At 34.2% G+C, this 21,991-nt stretch overlaps 2 protein-coding genes and 1 long non-coding RNA gene across 3 annotated transcripts; all 3 read left to right on the top strand.

The window, feature by feature from the left end:
• The first annotated feature begins 339 nt into the window (after positions 1–339).
• LOC118028249 (uncharacterized) lies at positions 340–3,171 on the top strand. Its single transcript, XR_012168098.1, has 3 exons — positions 340–799; positions 1,147–2,211; positions 2,893–3,171. It is a non-coding gene; the product is annotated as an uncharacterized lncRNA (long non-coding RNA).
• A 695-nt stretch (positions 3,172–3,866) lies between these two features.
• Positions 3,867–6,222, top strand: LOC118028251 (peptide methionine sulfoxide reductase A1). Its single transcript, XM_035031789.2, has 2 exons — positions 3,867–4,475; positions 5,718–6,222. Exons 1-2 carry the CDS (start codon positions 3,936–3,938, stop codon positions 5,967–5,969), a joined length of 792 nt encoding a protein of 263 aa, XP_034887680.1. The 5' UTR covers positions 3,867–3,935; the 3' UTR covers positions 5,970–6,222.
• Positions 6,223–11,503: 5,281 nt separating this feature from the next.
• Positions 11,504–13,945, top strand: LOC118028252 (cyclin-U4-1). The gene is made up of 2 exons (XM_035031790.2): positions 11,504–11,967; positions 13,052–13,945. Exons 1-2 carry the CDS (start codon positions 11,633–11,635, stop codon positions 13,320–13,322), a joined length of 606 nt encoding a protein of 201 aa, XP_034887681.1. The 5' UTR covers positions 11,504–11,632; the 3' UTR covers positions 13,323–13,945.
• The last annotated feature ends 8,046 nt before the right edge of the window (positions 13,946–21,991 follow it).

Raw genomic sequence — 21,991 nt, 5'->3', positions numbered from 1 at the left:
TAAATAAAGCCCCATAAAATTACACATAACTTTCTCTTTAAAAAAGATTTATTATATGTGGATTTATTATAGTTATGAGTAATAAAGAGCAAATTGAATCTTTTGAAACAATAAGGGTAGTTTTAAGAAAAGCTAAACTAAAAAGGGGTACAAATGAGAATTGATGAATCTACGAGGATAAAAATATAGTTTACCTGAAGATAATTTTAAGCGTTAAATCCACGTTATTAATAATCACCATTAAAGAATTAAATTTAAAATAATAAAAAGCAAAACCCCTTCAAAGTTCTCAAAAGGAAAAAAAAAAAAAAAGAAGCCGCCACTCACTAGTCACTCTGCTGCTACGGTGTATACCGCCCATATTGTTTTTCCGGTTGTAAAACGTTTTTTTTTAAAAAATGATTTTTAAATTTTTTTTTTTGTTTTTATATTATTTAATGTATTGATTATAAAAAAAAAATAAAAAATTATTTTAATATATTTTTTAAATAAAAATTACTTTGACAGTCACCAAACGATCAAACAGCTAAAAGACCACCAAGATAAGCGGCGGCAGCGGCGGTTTCAGCTTCTACATTCGGCGCCAATTCCAAAAGGATGTATATTTGTGCTCTCTAAAATTCCCTGAACTTCATAGTTCCTCAAAGCTTGATGATTTGCAGGTTTTGAGGTCGTTTGTTTGAGTAAGAGAAGCTTTAAAGTATTTTCAGTGACTGTCTCATCGTTATCAAGTATGAGTGAGGCCTCTAATTATACACCTGCTGCTCCTATTTTTCTCCCTGAAGGACCATGGCAACAAGTAAGCTTAGCCCACTATTTGTTTCAAGGTTCAAGATTTTATTGCTTGACTGTTATTCTGTATTTTCTAGTCTTTTAATGATGTTAGCATTGATGGTTTTTTTCTATTTTTGTTCTTGAGATGACCACAAATGTTACTTTAGTGCGTAAAAATCATGATGGGTTTTTGTTCAATTAAGAGTTAATTACCTCGATGAATAGTGCTACAGTCAATGTTGGATTTTGTCTAATTTTTTCTTTTTTTGGTTGTTATTTTAGAAGAGCTTTGAGTTTATTGAATACTGGTTTATGGGTGTCTTTTATTTGGTTTCTATAAAATGGCTACCAAGTTTGCAACTTTTGTGGTAGATTCCTGGGGAAGTTACTGCTGCGAAGGGGTTCAAAAGGGATGTATGGTGGATTGCATGCCAAAGGGGAGAAACCTGAACTTGCACTTGTTAGTTGTGATGTTGATGCTACAGTTGCAGGTGAGGTCTCAGTTTTTAGTTTTACAAGTTATGGGACTTTTAGATTTGAGGTTATGGTGATTATTTACCTCTCAGGTAGATAGGTTAAACCGCTTGAGTTGCTTGCTTTTGATCGACAAATTGCAGTGACTCAGGTCATGTAAGTGAATTATGTCACATGAAACTGTTCTGAAATGATGGCAAGTGCTATTTTATGCCCTTAAAAAAAAAAAAAAAAAAAAAACATTCAGCCACAATCAACTGTTGCTTCTTTCCTTTTTTTTGAAATAATGACCTTCATGCCCAGTAGACATGATTTGAATGTTAATTCTTTCTCCATCAGTACCAGAGCTTGGAGTTGAACATCTCAACTTCACCAAGTTCATGTTCTAACTGGATTCTTATTCACTTCTCATTTGTGCCTTTTATCCTCGATTTTCTGAAATTGAAACCAGAAGAAGTGTTGATTGAATCCACTGGTGTCATAGGTCAAAGAATAAACAAGGTATGGATCATTGATTCCACTGTCAAGAAGTCGTTGCTTTCTCAGCTTGCTATGATGCTCCAGTTTATGTGCTATGAACCATGCAGCTTCAAAGATGAATGAGTTTAACTGAATGCGTTTATACTTGATCGATCGAAGACTGATAGTGTTGTCGTTTTTGGATTTGTTTTTGTGGTTTTTCAAAATGCAGTTTCTTCACCGAATCAGCAATCTCTGCGACCACCTCAGCATGGCATGTGAACGTAATTTACAGGAAAAAGGAAAGGAACCAGGCATCTGATCGGATATATATTATCCTACTTGGATATGATGCTTTGCCGGCTTGGGTGGAAATGTTTTCCTCCGAGTCTCAAGAACATAATTAGTACGATATCATCAAACCGACCAGAATCTTTGCCATCCTCGTCCTCTTTTCTTCTATGAAAAAATTTCTTAGGTGATCAGTCATCAATGGATTTTGCGGTAGACATTTTATCCTTTCTTATTGTTTTAGCTCTAATAATATTTTTAGATCAGTTTTTTTACATATTAAGATTAATTTTTTTTTTCTTATTAAGTTTTAAGTTGATCATTCGCATTAGAATTATTGTATTTACAAAATTTTTTTGGCACATCTAGGATCATACGGAGAAAAACCAAATTTTTTTTTTTTATATATATATATTTTTCAACATCATCATGTTAAAATTATTTAAAAATATTAAAAAAAATTACTAACTTAATATTTTTTTTTTTAAAGGCAAACTATGGGCAAAAGATACTTATAACTTGTTTGTTTAGTATTGTGATAATAATTATTTTTAAAGTATTTTTGCAAACTTAAAAATAATATATATTTTTTTTAAAATTTATTTTTAAAATTATCACATTAAAATGTAAATAGCACATTTAAAACAATCAGAAAAATAAAAAATAAAAAATATTTAATTTTTTTAAAATATTTTTAAAACATAAAAATAAATAACATTTAGCTGTATATTAGCTTCCGATCCCAGGGAGATCTGGGCGGACGAATGAAAATTGAAAACGACGTTAGCACGCATGAAATAGATGGTGTGTGAAAGGCTTTAATCCACATTCCAAAATCTAAACCACAAGATGGCTAGAAATCTGACTCACGAAATCTTCCATGTCCTCTTCCAGATTCTTCCAGTCCACCATCTTCTCCAGTAACAGTGTTCAACCGAAACAGGTAACTCAGAGAATCGACCGATATCTTTCTAGCAAGTATAAATAAAGAATATTGATGGTAGGTGAGAGTCGTGTCTCCCTGTGGAGGAAGCAACTCGTGTCGGTTATTTGTCGAGGAATATTGACATATGAATGCATCTACCTCAATTTCTAGTCGTGGAACCCAATTTTTTTAAACCTAAAAAACATAAAAATTTCATTTTAGGTTTCTTTTTTTAAAAAAACTAATTCATTTCAATTTTTTTTAAAAAAATTGAAATAACGTGACTTTGTTAAAAAATAAATAAAAAATCCATTTTTTCATAAAAAAAATCTAAGTATGTTTAGTAATGTTGATTATGGTGGTTTCAATTGAAAAATGTTTTAAAATAATATTTTTTTATATAAATACATTAAAACTTATTGAAAAATATTTAAAAAAATATTAATTTAATATTTTTTAGATGAAAAACAATTTAAAAAATAAAAAAGTATATTTATTTGGAGTGGGATGGTTTTTATTTGCAAATGTTTTTTTCTATAAATATTTTTATTTAAAAAATATTAAATTGATGTTTTTTAATATTTTTTAATAATTTTAATGTGTTTATATTAAAAAATAAAAAATAAAAATAAATTTAATATTTTTTATTTTTAAATAAAAATACTTTAAAAACACAATAAATCAGTTTTCAATGATTCACTAATTACAGCTTAATTCAAATCTTAAGATCTTCCTCGATAATTGTGTGTAAGAAGGGTCAATTACGTGTAAAATAATAAAGCCAAGGCAATTTTGAGTGTCGAATGGTTAGTTAGATTTGTGAACTGTTAAATAAACACAATAAATTCTACTAAAAATTATAAAAAAAATTATCGTCGAAATTAAATTTGAGAGAAAAAAACTACAATAAATAAATAAACATAAAATAAATATATTCTCCATTTGTTAATCAATTGCAACATCACTTCTCCTCCACCTCCACCAGTGCACGTCACGCACCCAAATCTTAAAAATGCTCCGAAATCTTGCTACCCACTTCTCCTGTGCCTCCTCCACCACCACCAGCAGCACCACCCCTCTCCTCCTCCTCTCAAAACCTTTCCGTTCTCTCTCATCAAAATCGCTACTTTTTCTCTCTAAACCCTTCAATTTCCCTCGAACCTCAAAACCCATCTCTTATTACAAGCCATCAATGAACATCCTTAACAAACTAGGCTTTGGTCCCAGGTCACCTGACCCATCGACAATGGACCCAACAATCCCACAAGGTCCCGATGATGACTTACCAGCTCCTGGTCAGCAATTTGCTCAGTTTGGAGCTGGTTGTTTTTGGGGTGTTGAATTAGCATTTCAAAGAGTCCCTGGTGTTACTAAAACTGAAGTGGGTTATACTCAGGGCTTATTGCATAATCCAACTTATGAGGATGTTTGTACCGGTACTACTAATCATAATGAAGTTGTTAGGGTTCAGTATGACCCTAAAGAGTGTAGCTTTGACACTTTGATTGATGTTTTGTGGGCTAGACATGACCCTACTACCTTGAATCGCCAGGTGGGTTAGCTTGAATCGTTTTTTTTTTTTTTTTTTTTTTTTTTTTTTAACGGGTTGTCAAAATTTGATTTTTTGTGTGTGAAAGTTTGAGGCTTGGTGGTGATGTGAACTGGGTTTTGATTGGATTGTGCGGGGTTGGTTTGTAATTGCGTTTTGTTAATTTTCTTGGATTCTTGCTTAATTTGTAGTGCTACATGTTTTAAGTTCTTAAAGTTGGTTGATATTTTGGAGGTTTTGGTGGTTGACTTTTTTGGGTTTTAGGCGAGCTCTTCAGTGGATAATTCACTTTTTGTTTGATTGACTGCTTAGCATTTGTGTTGATAGTTGTTTTTTTAGTTCAAGTTCTATCTTTTTTGTCTTTCTTGAGAATGAGTTGAGGTGATTTTGGGCCTAATTGCTTTTCATTTCCCTCCTTATTGTTGACATGTTACTAATTATTTCTATTTTTCGTTAGTTTCTAAAGAAGTCAATAACCTTCTATACCATGTGTCAATTCGTTTGCCTGGAATGTATAGGTGCCCGGGTATGGGTTATTAGGAAACACACATAGGTTTTTTAGAATCTAACTAAATGTAATATGATGTAGCTGAAGAATGAAATGGAAAGACCTGCTAACTTGGTGTCCATAATGAAGAAAATTAGTTGTCAAATCCACTTTGATTTTGGACAGTCTGGTGTAGTATCTACTTTGTATCGTTTTGGAAGGGGAGCCATCGAAATTATAGATGATTTTCTAGAGAGTTCTGTGCATGTTGAAGACTTCAACATCCAGTGACCCCTAATAGTCACGCATTGGACTTTTGAGTATTCCTCGTTGGTTGTGTGAGTCAGCCCTGGTGCTTGATTTGCATTAAGGGCAACCCAACGAGGATATGCATTATCAGGTTGCACTTTAATGGTGATGTGCGAGTCCATTGTTCATCCAGTCCATTCTCTGTCATATTAGGATTAATGAGTATTATCACATGTTTTCATTGGAATAGATGATCCATTTCGGACATGTATATTCTAGGCGGTAGTCCCGGCATTCATGTGGTCATCACATGTCTTCCTGTTTCATTGTTAGCTTATTATATCACGCCATCAATAGCTGATGTCACTTTATTTATCCCAATGTTACTATGACATAATATTAATCTGCATTGTCTCAAGGGATTTTATTGTGATACAAGTCTGATTTCAATGTACTCTTCTTATGTTCATATTGCATATTCTAATATCTTGCTGGTCCTTGCTGGGCAGGGGAATGATGTGGGAACACAGTACAGGTCTGGAATATACTATTACACCCCTGATCAGGAGAAAGCAGCGAAGGAGTCCTTGGAACGGCAGCAGAAGCTCTTGAACAGGAAGATAGTCACTGAGATTTTACCTGCCAAAAAATTCTACAGAGCAGAAGAATACCACCAGCAGTATCTTGCGAAGGGTGGCCGATTTGGATTTATGCAATCTGCTGAGAAAGGATGCAATGATCCAATCAAATGCTATGGCTAAGTCCTTAACCATCATTTAGAGGCAAACATGGTCCTAGGTTAATTATTCTTGTCCTGAGACTATACCTGTTTATATTGATAAACCTAAGCTTTTGTGTGCTAGGCTATGTTGTGAATGCCATATGTGCTTAGCTTCCAGGATACAGATATCTAGTTACCTAAACGTGTTTGATGGCCGCGTGCTCTACTGTTTGTGTAAAGGTAGTTTGGGCAGAATGGTTGGTATATGAGAAATAAAGTTTTTCTATAGTTTATTTTGCTCTTCTAGTAGGCTGATCATAAAATTTTGCGGTTAGCATCAGGATTGTTTACTAGTAGAAAGTTCTGCTTATGAGTAAACTTTCTTTTCTTTCCTTATAAATAAAAAAATAAAAATCAAGAAATAAGCCGTATTCGAAGGCATCTCATCTCCTCATTTTCTAGTATTTTTGGGATTGGAATAGTCAATGTAATTCCAAGTTATTCCGAATATTTATATTAATAAAAAAAAATTGTTAAATTATTAAGTATAGTTATCAAATCTTTTGCTCTAAAAGGATAAAAACTCATCAAATTGGATGGTAAAACTAGGGTATTGATAGAGAAAACAAGTAAGAAACAAAATCAAATTCATAGAACAATGGAAGAAGAAAGAGAAGGAAAGATAAGAGGTTGTTTACCAATGATATTGTGAGAACATCACAAACAATAGCTAGGGTTTTTAACTTGGAGAGGACGATCGAGAGATTGTTTATCAAAGTAGATAATATATATATATATATATATATATATATGCTATCTAGCCTATCAATTTTCTATTTTTTTTTTTCTAACCAAGAATTTCCAAAGGAAGTATCCTTGCTGATGCTTCCGCTTCCGTGCACAGTTAAAGGGCCTCGTTTTCTGATGTCGGCCTGCTTCATCTGGGCTACGTAATTTTTGATGTACTTGTACTTTGGTCTTGATGAGCTTTTATAAATGTAGGGCTTTTGTCCTGATTAATGAGATTCATTATGATGAACAAAAAAAAAAAAGACCCTGACATACATGAAATGTTTCTTGATTTCATAAATAGAGTTATTCCATGATATAAATTATTTGATTGCAAAATGTTGAAAATTCCAAAATTAGGCTCTTATTTATTAACATGGTGGTGGGGAGATTGATTTGATAATTTTGAGTTTGTCTTTTAAAAAAAAATTGAGTTCATATTATTTTGTAAAATACTTAAAAGACAAAATATTGAAATATCGGAGAAAAATAAAAGTTAACAATCTCTTAAAAACATTATGTTATGTTGATTTATTTTAATTTTAAATGATAATATAAAAATCTTTCTAATGATAGAGTAAAGAAAATGTTGATGTTTATTGTTTAAAGTGAAAGAAAGATGGAGGATTTCGACAACATTAGGAAAGGCAATGGCAAAAAAGTCTTGTATTGGGGAATTAGCAATAGGCAGTTGGGCAATTGGAGAATGCAATGAAGCAGGTGGCTGAGAAGCATTGGGTAGAATCCAATTTCACCTTATTTGCTACTATTATAACAACTCTATTCTATTTTTGTAATTAAAATATATATATAATATATATTATATATATATTTGATCTATAAATCAAACTAATTTTTTTTACACAAAAGTGTTGTCAATGTATTTTTTTATATAAGAAAAAATTAATTGCAAATAGAAAACATATCGAAAATTATATGTGCTGATAAATATAAAAAATAATTGTGAACACTACATCATAGATAGGATCTCATTTTAATTCTTAATGTAGCAAAAAAATATAACAATGTCATGGATGTGTTTTATAACATCATGATTTTTTATTGAGAAACATAAAAGTTTTTTTTATGCTTAAGAATTTTAAAAATATATGAATCGATAAATCGAAAAAGGAATTGTTGATGCTAATTGAATATTATAGAAATATAGATTTATTAATTTATAAATAATTCCTAGAAATGTGTTCATTAGAGAAAAATATTGTATGAAAGTTAATACTATGCAGAGTACGTATCAAGAAAACTAATATTAAGAATTTATGAAACACTATAGAAAATAATCATGCAGTTTGCAAATGTCGTATCAAACAACTTCTACACTTCAACTGGAAAAAGTAAATCACTGTTAGTCCAGATATTGAGTCGAAGGAGATAAATTACACTCAATATATATATATATATATATATATATATATATATATATATATATATAACAGTAAGTTTTTAATTAGCACTTAAATATTTTTTGTTGCACAAAATAACATTATCAAAATCCCTTGAATACATTAGAACATGCATCACATACCTCGCCAACGTGGGTAGCACGAGTCAAGATGCAACGATAAAAAATGAAATAAATAAATAAAATTCCTTCTCCATGTTAAATGCTCAACAATTAAAACAAAAATATCATGTTTGAAATCTACTAACATGACCCTCCAAGGCTACAGGAATATCATGCTTCGTTCAAGCAAAATTTTGATAGTTAAAAGTGAAGCAAAAATAATTTAAATTAATGTTGTTTTAGAGAATCATGCCGGCGCAGATAAGGCAGGGCATGGCGAGCATGTCAAGGAGCTTTGAAAGTGGGAGGTAGATCGACTTTTTCTTAGTTAATTTGTGTGGTATTTAATTAATTACTAATTAATATACTAATGTTAATAATTTTATGTGCAATGTTATGCAAATATTGTAATTGACTATACGTGCTCGAAAGAAAAAGAAAGGGAAAAGGTGAGAATGGTAAGCTTGGAGTGCAAGGAAGCAGGAACTGCTATAAATGATTAGTTTGGTGGTTAACCAATTTAGTCCTAACCTAAACCACTAAATTTTATAAACAAGCATGATCATACTCCAAGCCTGGTGGATGGGAGAAACGTATGATTTCTTTTTGCCTTTTCCTGCCTTAATAATATATAAATACCGAGTAAGACATTAGGAAATTATAACTGGATTATTTAACTTGAATAGATAGCACAATTATAAGATCATTTGGACATCTTAATCATCTGATTAAATGGGGTTTATTGTTAATTAAGGTCTTGAACAATAAATCTAATTAATCGAGTCTATATATAAAAATTAAAAATAAGTTGATAAGTAGTCTCACGGGGATGAAACTGAGGATATTGCAATCTATTAATTTTGAGTTGATTTGAGGCTTCTCCTGTGACCCCATTAATTATACTAACAACAACTGCAAAAAGCACCAAGCACAGCAGATCAAAGGGTTTTATTTCTTTTCTTCTCTGGTTACTTCACGTTAGTCAGGCCACAAGAAGAACAAAAACCCTTGTATGATCAAGATATCCAAGAAAACAAAATGAAGAAAACAGCTGTTTTGAATTAATGATTATATATTTGTTTTCAAGTGTTAGAAGGAACAAGCTGTCAGTAAGAAAACCAGACACCTAGCCTAGAAAGAGTTATAAAAGAAATACAGAAGACAAGAAATCACAAGTACAAGAATGTTGTGTAGTAATGTGGACACATTCTACTAGCTAGCTAGCTATGAAGGCTAGCTGGAATTCTAATGATTGCCCCCTTTATACAATGCAAGTAAGGCACTCGATTAATATTTAAGCTAACCTTCTTAAAAGAAATTGAAAAAAATTAAATAAATAATAATTAATTAGGGTATGAATTGGTATATGGATATTCTAGATCAGATCATCTAGTTGTTTGATGGGACCATTTCCATTTTTAATAGAGCTATGGTTTCTGTTTTATATATATAAATCCCAACTCGAATTCTCAATGCATGACTAGCTATATCCAAGCCTCAGTATTCATGTGATCTTGTTCAGGCATAGGACAAGAGGATAGGGCATTAAAATTAACCATCATATTTATCATTTTTACCCTCATTTTATAAATACGAAAATCTCAAAAAAAAGAAAAAATGTTTTTCGAACATGAGATTCTTCGCAGGTCATTTTCACTAATTTTACTGTGTAAAACCGATTCATAATTGAGTCCACAGCACGTTCTACTCATATTCAGAAATTTAACTATGATTTCCTTGCCCGTCAGGACTATGCAAACACAGCATTGACATCAACTTTCCCTCTCAAGCTTAAATTCCAACCCAATTTTGGTGCCATGAGAAACAAGATATAAAACCAGTGGGGACGTAAATGTCACGATATTCCTTTTCTTGCCAACCTCATCCACCAAAAGAGAGAAAGCAGCATTAATTAGATGTCATTACAAGTTAGACAAATTTATTTATTTTTCAATTCTCAATTATCCCTGATAATTACTCACGTCCCACCTTTGATATGCAATCACTTGTCGAATCCAATTATCTGTTGGAACATCTCTGTCATGATTTTGATGTTAAGACAAAACCATGGGTTTACTACAATAATTATTAAAAAAACTAATAAATTAGGAGTTATAATGATGTCTAATTACTGCTCCAACCACAAAAATCTATATAACTTGGACATCCATGCTCAAGCAAGGACTGTGCGAGAGTCATGGGCAAGAACCTGGCTTTTGAGAATACCATAACTATGGAGGAATTGATCTGGTCGCATGCAGTAATAAAAAGACGTGAATCCTTTTCCTTAGATGGAAAAGATGTTTGTGGCATGGATGGTATGGATAATGTGCTGGAGGTTGATGTGAGGGAGGAAGTAGCTAGCACGCGAAAGACTTAATTTGTTCTTATGAAGATAGTACACTGGTGGGTTCTGTACCAGATGTTTCTTACTCGAAACCCTGAATCCTCCAAAGCCACCATAAGAGAGCAGAGTCCTAGTGAGGTAAGGTTGCTATGGAGGATGAGGAAATTTCCATGGTGGAAAAAACACAGTTAATTTATGATCCAGGAGGCCAAGGAGCTTCTCATGTTGATGCGCGCGGTTATGGTTTGTCATAACGATTCCGATGCCTCTATTGATCAGATTTGAGCTATACAAGGTTGTTTGGATATTTTTGTGATGCTTCCGGCCGGTGATCAGAATGTGAGTGGTCCTACGACCAAAATCTTTTTCTCCCCTAATGAATCTCAGCATGTTGCCAGCCACTTCTGTTGTTAAAGAGAGTGGTTTTACTAGCTAGGACCACTGATTTTGGGAGATATCTTGTGGTGCCCTTGCTTCACCAGCGAGCAACCAAGTACACGTTCTGTCACATTGTTGATTAAGACAAGTGAAGATTAGCCAGATGGAAAGTGGACAGATTTTCGTTGGCAGGGAGGATATTTTCCTAACCAGTGCTGATCATGTATACAGTGCATTTTGGTAACCTTCCCAAAGGCACTGGTGAGGATATTGAGGAGATTTGCAAGAGTTTTATGTGGGGATGAGGAAAATCTTATTCATACTTCGCAAACCAAATAAAAAAAACTTAATAAGTCTTAATTCTATATAAAAAAAATTAAGATTTTAATGTCATTATTAGGTAATAAATACTAATATTCCTAAATAATACTAGAGCACTAAATAATCATACAATACTAAAATTCCCAAGTGGACAAATAATATGTATATCATTGTTTGAAAAGCTAGGGAGATGCATAAAGACACCCTCTTCCATAGTAGTAAACTTGGAAAGAGAAAAAAAATTAGCAATAAAATCGTTTGACACGCTATACAAAGGGAAGGCAGGAGGTGGTGTCTTATAAAACACAGCTAATCACACACAACAACCAAAGTAAACCAAACAAGAATGGCAGAATTAGCAGAGACTGCAGTGATGCCTAAGGTCATAACTTTCCTCTCTTCTCTTCTTCAAAGAGTAGCAGAATCTAATGATATTAGCCATCAGTTATACCCCCAGAAAGCCTCAATCTTTCATGGCCTAACCAGACCTACTATATCCATTCAAAACTATCTTGAGAGAATCTTCAAGTATTCAAATTGTAGCCCCTCTTGTTTTGTTGTTGCTTATGTGTATCTTGATCGGTTTTCTCAGAGACAATCCTGTTTTCCTCTCAATTCTTTCAATGTGCATAGATTGCTCATCACAAGTGTCTTGGTCTCTGTCAAGTTCATGGATGATATGTAAGTAATCTTCAGAATCCAGTTCTTGAGCTAAGTTCCTTTTGATCTTTAATTTAGTTTTTATTTTATTTTTTATATATAGTTGTTCTTCTTGATCTGGGATCAACTTTGATAAGTGGATTCAAGTTTGATGATCCAACTAATGAGTTTATATTTTTCTCTTCATCAAAGATAATGGATAGCAGTCCTGGTACAAGGATTCTTGATTGGAATCTTTCCTTTTCTTTATTTTACCTTGATGACATTCAACTCTGAAATGTTAAAAGACATTAAAGGGTAGGTTAGGCCTCAAAGTTCAAGTCATGCCCTAGTTTGAATAGAAAAAAGAGTTATTGATTTTCTTTGTATTAAATGAAATTCTATGTGATGGAAATCTTGCACCTTGCATCTCAGTTAAGATCCGAAGCTTAGACTTGTGTATGAATTTTCATTGCTTAATTGAAATTAGCCATGCCAAATCACGCCAGCATTTTGATTTAAGAAGTCAGACTTGATATTCCAGCAACATAGAATGATGGCTGGTGATCCGATGACATCCCCTTAATTAACCAAAACGCAGTACACAAAACTAGGTGCATATGGGATCGGGAAAAAATCCCATCTGAATCAGCCACAGCCAAGAAAAAGAAGACACCCATGTGTAAAACTCCAGCTTTGATTCGACTATACCACCTAAGTTTGTGTTGTTATTACTTATTGCCTCTGTCTGTTTAAGCATGCCTGTAAGTTCCATCAAATTGTAAGCATGTTTCACTTTCATCCTAGAGAGGGGTCAGGTCAGTGACAGCTCAATCACAGCTCTATATTTTGTTTAAAGCCGCAGCATCTAGAAGCTTTCCTTTCCTTTCCTTTCATTCTTCCTTTTTTGGGCCATTTAAAATACTCAGCCCTCTCGGGCCTCGGCTGTTTTTGTTGACTGCCATTACCCACTGTGCTTTACTGCCAAAATCATGGTTGCAGGCTGGTGGTTCAGTTGTTTGTCTGTCATTCATTCCAACTGGAAACCATACATAAGATTACTAATGTAGAAAGTTTATTTTTCTTAGCGTTGATATGTCTTTGTTTCGTGTTCTTGCCTGGTCAGATATTACAACAACGCATTCTATGCTAAAGTTGGAGGAATCAGCACAAGAGAGATGAATCTTCTTGAAGTGGATTTTTTATTTGGTCTGGGCTTCCAGTTGAATGTGACACCAGCCACATTCCACCTCTATTGCTCTTACCTTCAGAGAGAAATGTCGATTCAGTCTCCTCTGCAAATAGTAGACACTCCTCTAAATATCGCAAGAACACTGAAAATCCATCGCTGTTTCAATGAAGATGAATCCACTCATCAAAAACAGCTTTCTGTTTAGATAATATTTAGGATGGTTAGGAAAGAAGGACCTAAAAAAAACCAGAACTAGTCGACTTTTAGTGGTGCTCGTCATGTAGGGTCATGCACATGTGAGAGCTTGGATGTTTTCCATAAGCATTCTGGTTTGAAATGATGGAGTCGAAACTCTCATTTGGCTTCCTATGATTTGAGGCACTGCACACATCTTCAAGCTCAGTTTTTTATGCTACTCGTCGTGTTTCTCCTTTTCTTTTTGGTTGGAAATTTGCAAATCAATGCCATGTACAGATGGGCTTTCTGTCCTTACAGTCTGGCTAACACGATGTATAGCTCACGACCAATCTTCCCTGTAAAACATGACGAGAACTTAACTGTGCAATGCCCTGTTGCCCAAGTTCCTCAATGGGACAAGTAATCCAGGCTTCTAGAGACTGTGAACGACTGCTGACAGAAGCAATATCAGTAGAAAACAGAATCTTGCTTAGCCTTCCAAATGCATGGAGAAAAAAAATATTGCAATAGAAGCATTGCGCAATCTATCTATGCATATGTAGGAGACTAGCCATATCGAGTTGTGCTGTGATTTCACTTGTTAACAATGGTTAATGACTGTAAGGAAATTAGCTGTGTTTAAAGATTAAAGAGATACGTTCATTTTTTAATTTCTTGAATTTTCATTTTGAGATTTACATTCAAAATAATTTAATTCCTTCTAATGTACTAATGTAGAGAATGTGTTTTTAATTTTTTTTAAAATAAAAACTAGGATTGTATTTGATTAATATTCTAGATAAAAAATGAGACAAGAAACAAAAAAGTATTTTATTGAAAAGATAAAAACGAGAACATAAAATGACTCTAATATAATTTCAAAATAAAATTTTATACATCTAAAATAGAATATAATAATAATAATAATAATAATAATAATAATAATAATAATAATAATAATAATAATAATAATAAAAAAGTTTCTAATCATAGTCCAGCACAGTTAATCTCAAGAATTGGGCTAGAGCTGTTATCTTGGTACTACAGCCCATTTCTAAAAAAAAGGATCCTAACTTGTAGCCAACCGTACGTCCACCAGATATATAATATGCAGATCTTCTCATATAAATTCTCAAGAGAGCCCTAATTTTTATTTATTTTTCAAGAAAACATGACCCTAGCTAAATAATAAAGGTGTTAATTCATGATTCAGGAAATAATTTGAGGCTGCTTCGCTTCTGTTTTATAAACACCTCTCGTAAGGGAAGGAAGCAGCCTCTGCCTTTGCTCTAACCGCCGCAGTGCTAGTATATAAGTAGGGGTTTGCGTCAAGGATATTGGGGCTTCATTGTAGCAGTAAGGATTTTGAACGTTTGGAGGGAAGCAAGAGGGTTCCATAGCCTTCGATAGACAAGGTTTTTTTTTTTTTTTTTTTTTTTTTTTACTCTACGTATTTTATTCAAGTTTTATTGATGGTTTCTTTAGGTTTTTTATGTTTTTTATTTTGTTGGAGTACCTTACCTGTTAATTAAATCGCCTCGTCGAATGATCTTATAGCTATCATCGTATCCGACTAGAGAATTCGAGTTTTTTAAATATTGGCTGAAGTTTCGGATTGAAAAAAAATAATATAGCATTTATGCCCATGACTAAGATTTTGATAAAGTTGCATTTGTTATATATATCTTATAGTATATAAAATATATAGGAACGTCAAGTTTAAAAGAAAAGGGGAGAGAGAGAGAGATGACCATATAAGTTTTTGAGATGTACTTAAATATAAGTTTGCAATTGGTTATTCTTCCAAGATAGATGTAAAAGAGATAGAAACAGTAAGAAATATATATGTTTGTTTAACAATTTTAAAAATGAATTTTTATATTTTTAAAATAAAAAATACATGGAAACATGTTTTCCTTTCTTATTATCTGGAAACACTAACCAAGCTACTGTAATTCTAATTGGTTGATCTCATCAAGCACTTCTATGTTTATTGTAAATTTATTGTTAAAAAAATCCTTTTTATATGTCACTAAAATATAAACTTTTTTTATTTTTTTATTATGGGTACAAGATTATTTTAGGTTTTTTACTATATTTCTTTTATAATTCTTATATGTGGTTAGGCTTGATTTGGTCTTTTAATGTATAAATTAATATTAAAAATTAAAAACTTTTCATCTTTGGATAGGGCATGCGACGTCCACACAACACCAAATGCCAACTTACGGGACGACATTCGATGTGTCTCACCACCCCGCAACGGTGGTGACATGCGTGTTCTTCGACGGCATACAGAGGTGCTCCAGCAAGGAGTTTTTTCTTTCACCCCTCTTTTCCCACTCTCTTCCTAGAAAACAATGTTGGCCATTGCAAAAAAAAAAATAATAATAATAATAAATAAAGAAATAAAGAAAGTCTAGTTATTTGTTTGTTAAGTTAAATTACTTCTTTATTCTTGTATTATTATTATTATTATTAATGTGGGTGTCTAGGCTAGCTTACGCGCATCTCGACTAATCCCACGAGTCTTGAAGTTAACGACCATGTAAGCCTACAGTAGCCCTAAGGGAACTCGAACTCGTGACTATTAGGAAGCAAACCCAAAACCTAACTAGTTGAGCTACCCTAAGGATTAGTTCTTCATTCTTTTGATTACAATGTATTTGGTCTTTAATAATTTCTTGAGTTAATTTACTTTTTTCAATTTTATCCTTTGATACTTTGTTTTTATATTAGATTTGGTTCAAATTCTTTTAATTGTGATGTTTTTTTTTTTAATCTTTTATTGAATTAATTTGTCTTTGGATTTCATCTATTGACATTTTATTTTTATATCAAATACTGACCTTATTCTTTTAATTGTTATTTTTAATTGTTCTTATCCTTTTCTTAATTGAAATTGTTTTTCAATTTCATCTCTTTATGATTTGGTTTTATTTTTTTATCAAATTTGGTTCTTTTTCTTTAAAAATCTATATTTTTTAAATTTGTTTTTTTCTTTTAAGTTTATCCCTAATTATTTTAGTTGGTTTATAATTTTTCATTGTTATTTTTTCGGGTTTGCTTTTTATATTGTGATTCGATCCCATGACTTGCATCACAAATTTTAAAGGTTGAACCGAGTTTTGGCTTTAGTCATTTTGAATTATTTTTTAAAATTTCATTCATCATCATTAAGTTCGTTGGAAATTGATTTTATTTCTTTTTTTTTGTTTGTTTTGGATTCTTTTGTGAATTTGATTTTTTGTTAGATTTGAGCTGACTAAATAATATGGGATTTGTTTTTTTTTTTTGTTCTTATTTAGGCCACTGCTTCGCATATGCACTCAAATGCATCGATTATTTTCTGGTAGGTATTTCTTCTTTGCTTGATGGTTGGATGCAACATTAGCTGTTTCAACACAATATGCTATGTTTTATGCATTAGAAACTTCCTATCCATCATTTACAAGTTCTCATCATGTATGTTTTACATGGAAGATTGATCATGAGCTATACATCATTTTAGCTAGAGTGTAAGGACAAAAAATACAGTAACAATTGTTGCTACCCAATTTTTGACCCATGTTTTGATATATTTTCAAAAAATCCAAAAAAAATTGAGAAAAGCAAAGAAAAATCAAAATATGTTTTTTAATATATTTTCGTCATTTTAGCATTTTCAACGTCGTCTAAAAAAGAATTTAATTTTTTAAGGGTCTTTCAAACGCGTTCGACTTTTCACGCGTCGTTTTTAAAATCATTGATTTTCCGCATCGAGTCGACGTTGATATTGCTCATTTTCAAAAAATTACAAAAAAACAAGAAAAATCAAATTTTACAAAAAAAAGAAAGTTAAGGGACCAATGTTGAAAACTTGGTAATATTTTTTGCCTATAAATACTGGTTTCTAACACTTGCAAAGGGGGGGCAATTTTGAGATTGGGGGGAGAGACAACACAAAACAAAAAACCCTAAACCTAAAAGTGTTTTTTCTCCCCGCAGCCGCTCACCCAAGCCAGCCCCCCACCTTTTGAATTTTTTTTTTTTTGTCTTCTCCCTGAACCGGCCAAAACAGCAGCCCCGAGCCGGTTTGAAGCTCTTCTTCCCCGGCCATACCCCCTTCTCCTCCTCCCAACAAGAAGCACCACCGAACCAGCCTCACCCTCACAAAACAGCCCTCACTCTCCCTTCCACACCATCACCGAAACTTCTTCCCCTTTCCCCGGTTTTGATTTTTTCTTCTTCTGAAACCTGCCGTTCAACCCCTTTTCCTCAGCCGGTCCTCCATCAATAGCCTCCTCTGCTTTCCCCCGATCTCCCCTTTACTTTGACAGAACCGACTCCCCTCACTCTAAGCCTTTCCCTCAAGCCTCTCCATCAACGCCGGTCTTCCCCCAAGTCACCCAGCAGAACAGCCTCACCTCCACCGACCAGCGAACGGGCAGAGTCGTTCTCAGACTCACAGTCCACTCTCCATCTCGGCGGCGCTCCTCTCAGCCATCAACAGCGACGCCCACAGACCCCGATCGGTCTGTTCCTCCGCCTGAACATCGACAGCAAGCCCATCTCCACTGTGGCTTCAACCGCCGGACGGACGACAGAAACAGCAACCACAGCCGCGACCCCTTTGCAGCGCCGCCCGATCTGTCACCCGGAGCAGAGGAGAAGAAGACGGAACCCCTAACGAACTGACCCGGGAAGAAGATGATCTGAAGAAGGAGCAGATCGGAGAAAACAAAAAATTAAAAGCAGATCTAAAACAAAAAACTAAAATCAACTGCTTGCTGGGTTTGGGATTTGCTTTGCAGGTCACCGCCGGCGACGAAAGGATGATGGGGAGAAGTCGATCCAGCCCCCCCTGTTGTTGTGTTTTTCTTGCGGCGGCGCGTGAACCCACGCGCCGCCAGTGACGGTGGCGCGTGGGGAGACGCGCCGCCACTGTTCCAGCTGATGCAGAAGTCCTTCCCTGCAATTTCTGGAGTTCTAGGGACTATTTTGTAATTTTTAAATTAATTAATGTAATTTTTATTTATTTATTTTGAATTTGAATTTGTATTTGTATTTTGTAAATATGGATGTAAAAGAAAAGAAAAGAAAAGAAAAGAAATAAAAATAGTGAAAGTGAATGTGTGTGTTTGTATGTGTTTTTATTTTTTTATATATATATTTTTATTTTTTTAATGATAAAATTGCAGATATTAAAGAAGAATTTAATATTTTGATTGGATCACGGTTAAGAATTATTAACTTATACGTAAGTGATATTTCTAATTTCCGATGAAAAGACAATTATTAAAACTTCTTTAACACGTCAAAACCACGAAAAGCAGCTTTACCTAAGGTTAGGGTGCGTTAGGGGTGCTAATACCTTCCCTAAACCACAATCAGTCCCTTACCCGCGAATCTCTGACAAGACCAGTACATCCGGTTTCCTAGTAACCCGAAATCAATTACTAGGTGGCGACTCCAACGAATCAAATTCAAGCAAACAACAACGAGAAAGATTTAAATCGCCAGCCCGATGCCGCGCGCTGATTTTTTTTGGGGTGCGACAGAATGGCGACTCCACTGGGGAAGGTACTGTTTTTGACATTATTGGACTAAGCTTTGTATATTTGATGTGTTTAAGTTTTAGTATTTTTATCTTTTTTGTTAATATTTATTTCCATGCATTTTATAGAATTGTCTCATGCATCACCTGTATTTATTTTTGAAAGCACACACAAGTTTCTAGGTTAGGTGGGGAACTAGCGATCTGCCCTAAGACTATTGGTCAGGGTTCAGATGCGTGAAACACCCAACTCATATCTGAGTGCCTGCTTGGTAATGGTGGGTATACGTGCCTTAACCATTCCTTGCAACGCCCCCATATTGTCTCTCCGAAGAACGTCACTGGGCAGATATGAGACCCTTTTGAGACCAGATAGAAAACCTACCCATGTTTACATAATGAATAGAACCTGTCCTTAGGTTGTATGTGCCATCGTTTTTTTTGCATAAGGGCAAACCCTTCTTGAAGCATCTTGACCTCAAGACTTGTGGGTGACACATTGGTCGTTGCTCCGAAAATTTTCATTGTAGAGTTTGGGCAAAAATCATGATTCTTGTCCATCATACAAGAGTTACGACCATATTGTCACCTCTCGAAGGGTGAGTTCATCATATAGATTACATATTCATACATTTATCATACATGAACCGGGTTGAAAGGTAGGTCCCCCGCACAAGCTATGCTGCAAGTGATTGGAGAAAAATGATGGAGGTGAAGAAAGATGTCAGATAGAGGCTCATTATCAGATTAAGGTTGAGAGCATTAAATGTGAAGTAGCTGGACTCAGATATGCTCGAACAAGTGTTGAGCATCAAATGGAAAGAGAATATCTGCACAGTCTTCTGTGGGAACCCTGCTTGTTCACATCTAATTGAAGCTGTATCTCTCTTTCTTCGTCATGAACAAAAGCAACAACGCCTTCAGTCATCAACTAATGACAACTCTGGTTCTTATCCAGTTGCATTGTTAAATGTTCATCGCCTCCACATCATCTAATGGAACCAAACAATTACCGGTCTCCTGTACATGGTGCATTAGTCTTCTTTGAAGCTACCCCAATTATGAGCTCAATTCCATTTCAGCGGCACAAGATGTTGGTCTGAAAAACCATGATAAGACACTGAACTTCTACGTGTGGCACGAGCAAAACTTTGTAGTAGACAGAGGAGTCGAGTTTGGTTTGAAAAACATGAGCATACATCAAATTTCAACGTAGTAGAGATCTCTCGACCGGAATCTGTTTGTGGATATGCAAATGGGAAATCCAAGAAGGGATGCAGTGGTTTCACATTGTCCATAAAATTGTTTCCTTCCAATATCGGCATTAAAAACACAAAAGGGTTGTTTGCTGCACCGTCAGTAAGGAATCAAAGAGGAAATAGAAGATGTTGTAGATTCACCGGGTTTCTCTTCCAATTTTTGACAACGTGGGACTCCACATGCTTTTGTTCTTTGTGCGCTGCCAAGATTTACCTAGCTATTGAGGGGTTTCCAACAATCCTAAAACAACAACATCGGAAGATTGACATGATGTTGTGAGGATTTGTCGAAGAATTGAATATGTTATGAAGAGGGGAAAGATTGAAGGTTCTGTCATGGATTCCAGAACAATGATGAGAGGTGAATCAAGAGATGACTTCGACGGTGTGAACCCTTAATTATGTGGTATAGCCGGGTCTCACGGTAGTATCAATTGCTCAAATGTCTTTGCCAAGATGGGACATCCCTCTGCCATTTAAGTTTGTCGACCAGCATTTGCCAGATTCTAGAATTTTGCTTGACTCCGACAAATCCCATGCAACCACCAATTTCTCGGTGGTATAATCCAGATAAGAGATGTGATGTCATGGTGGGGTCCTCAACCATTTCAAGTGAACAGTTTCAAGAAATTGCAAGAATTGAGTCTGAAAGTTGGTGAGCAAGAGATAAGGAAGTCCCGTGAAGGAGGGGGTCATTGGCTATATTGTCCCCCGAACATCTTCAAAATGACATGCGATCGAAAGTGCTTGGCAAAACACAGATATTGCCAGAAAAGCTGATTCAAGAATGGTGATGAACAGTAAATCATATTGTTTTGGAATTCTGCATTTTGTTTTGGGATCACATCTCATCCTTCAACAAAACATGCTTTGCTTTTGTCTTTTTGTTGTTTTGAAATCAACAGATGTTTAACATTTTCTTTGATAAAAATAAAAAAAAAATTTTTGATCAAACTCCAACATGCGATAAAGGTTAATCAATCCTGAAGATTAAAAGTGTTTTGATTACAGAAATGACTTGATGTTTGTCAAAATGACATAAGGTGACTAAACAAATTTTGAGCTCACACACAAAATTGAACCACACAGCTAAGTTTTAACAGTATGCATAATGACATGTAGTGGATTCAGTAGTTATGGACTCGTGAATCATGATTCTTACAAGTCCCAATCATTACACTGGATGAGGTCAAAATTTATCGGTTTTAACTTGACCTTGCTTTGAAATGAGAAAAAGGCCCATCTTTGATATCCCTTCACTTTCTAAAAATTATATCCCTTGTAGTTCCCATTTTTGAGCTGAATAGAATATTCTTTTCATGAAAAACCCTGACTAGGATCACACCCATACTGGGGGCATATGAGGAGATATTGTTTGGAGACATTGATATAATTAATGAGATAAAGGGGAAGGCTCTAGAACAAAGGTCCAATGATTGAGAGAGAGCTAAAAGAAAACACATAGACTGGGGGCATATATGAAATTTTGAAGGAAGGGCTATGAAAAAAAAAATGAGATATGAAAAAAAGGAAGTTGAAATTGCCTACTCACTAAATACAAGTCAAAGATAAAAGGAAAGGAGAACGCCTATCAAGTCTATGAAGAGCAAAAGAAATTTCAATCAAGGAAATGCACAATACAAAAGTCAAATACCAGAAAAAGGACTAAGCTATAAACGTGACTTTTGGTGTCCATTATAAAAGCTTTTGATGTTATCAGATGATTAAGGTTGGTTATTCATCAAGGAAAGGTGGATTTGCATTATAACTTATGTTAAGAAAAGTCTGAACTTTGAGGTTAACAAAGGTTATATGTCGTTTCTCTACAAAGACAACAATAGAAAAGAGTTGATGAATAGCTTTGATGTTGATCCTAGGTCTTTGAAACCCTCAAACACCTTT

Source organism: Populus alba, chromosome 15 (assembly GCF_005239225.2).
Source record: "Populus alba chromosome 15, ASM523922v2, whole genome shotgun sequence".
Lineage (NCBI taxonomy): Eukaryota > Viridiplantae > Streptophyta > Magnoliopsida > Malpighiales > Salicaceae > Populus > Populus alba.
Note: the sequence above shows the minus strand (reverse complement) of the source record. Positions and strands in the feature narration are given on the sequence as shown.

Excerpts from the sequence above, each read along its gene's own strand:
- LOC118028252 (XM_035031790.2), top strand. The coding sequence starts at position 11,633 with ATGGCAGAATTAGCAGAGACTGCAGTGATGCCTAAGGTCATAACTTTC. Across the intron at positions 11,968-13,051 it reads GTCAAGTTCATGGATGATAT|ATATTACAACAACGCATTCT; the intron begins GTAAGTAATCTT and ends TTGCCTGGTCAG.
- LOC118028251 (XM_035031789.2), top strand. The coding sequence starts at position 3,936 with ATGCTCCGAAATCTTGCTACCCACTTCTCCTGTGCCTCCTCCACCACC. Across the intron at positions 4,476-5,717 it reads CTACTACCTTGAATCGCCAG|GGGAATGATGTGGGAACACA; the intron begins GTGGGTTAGCTT and ends CTTGCTGGGCAG.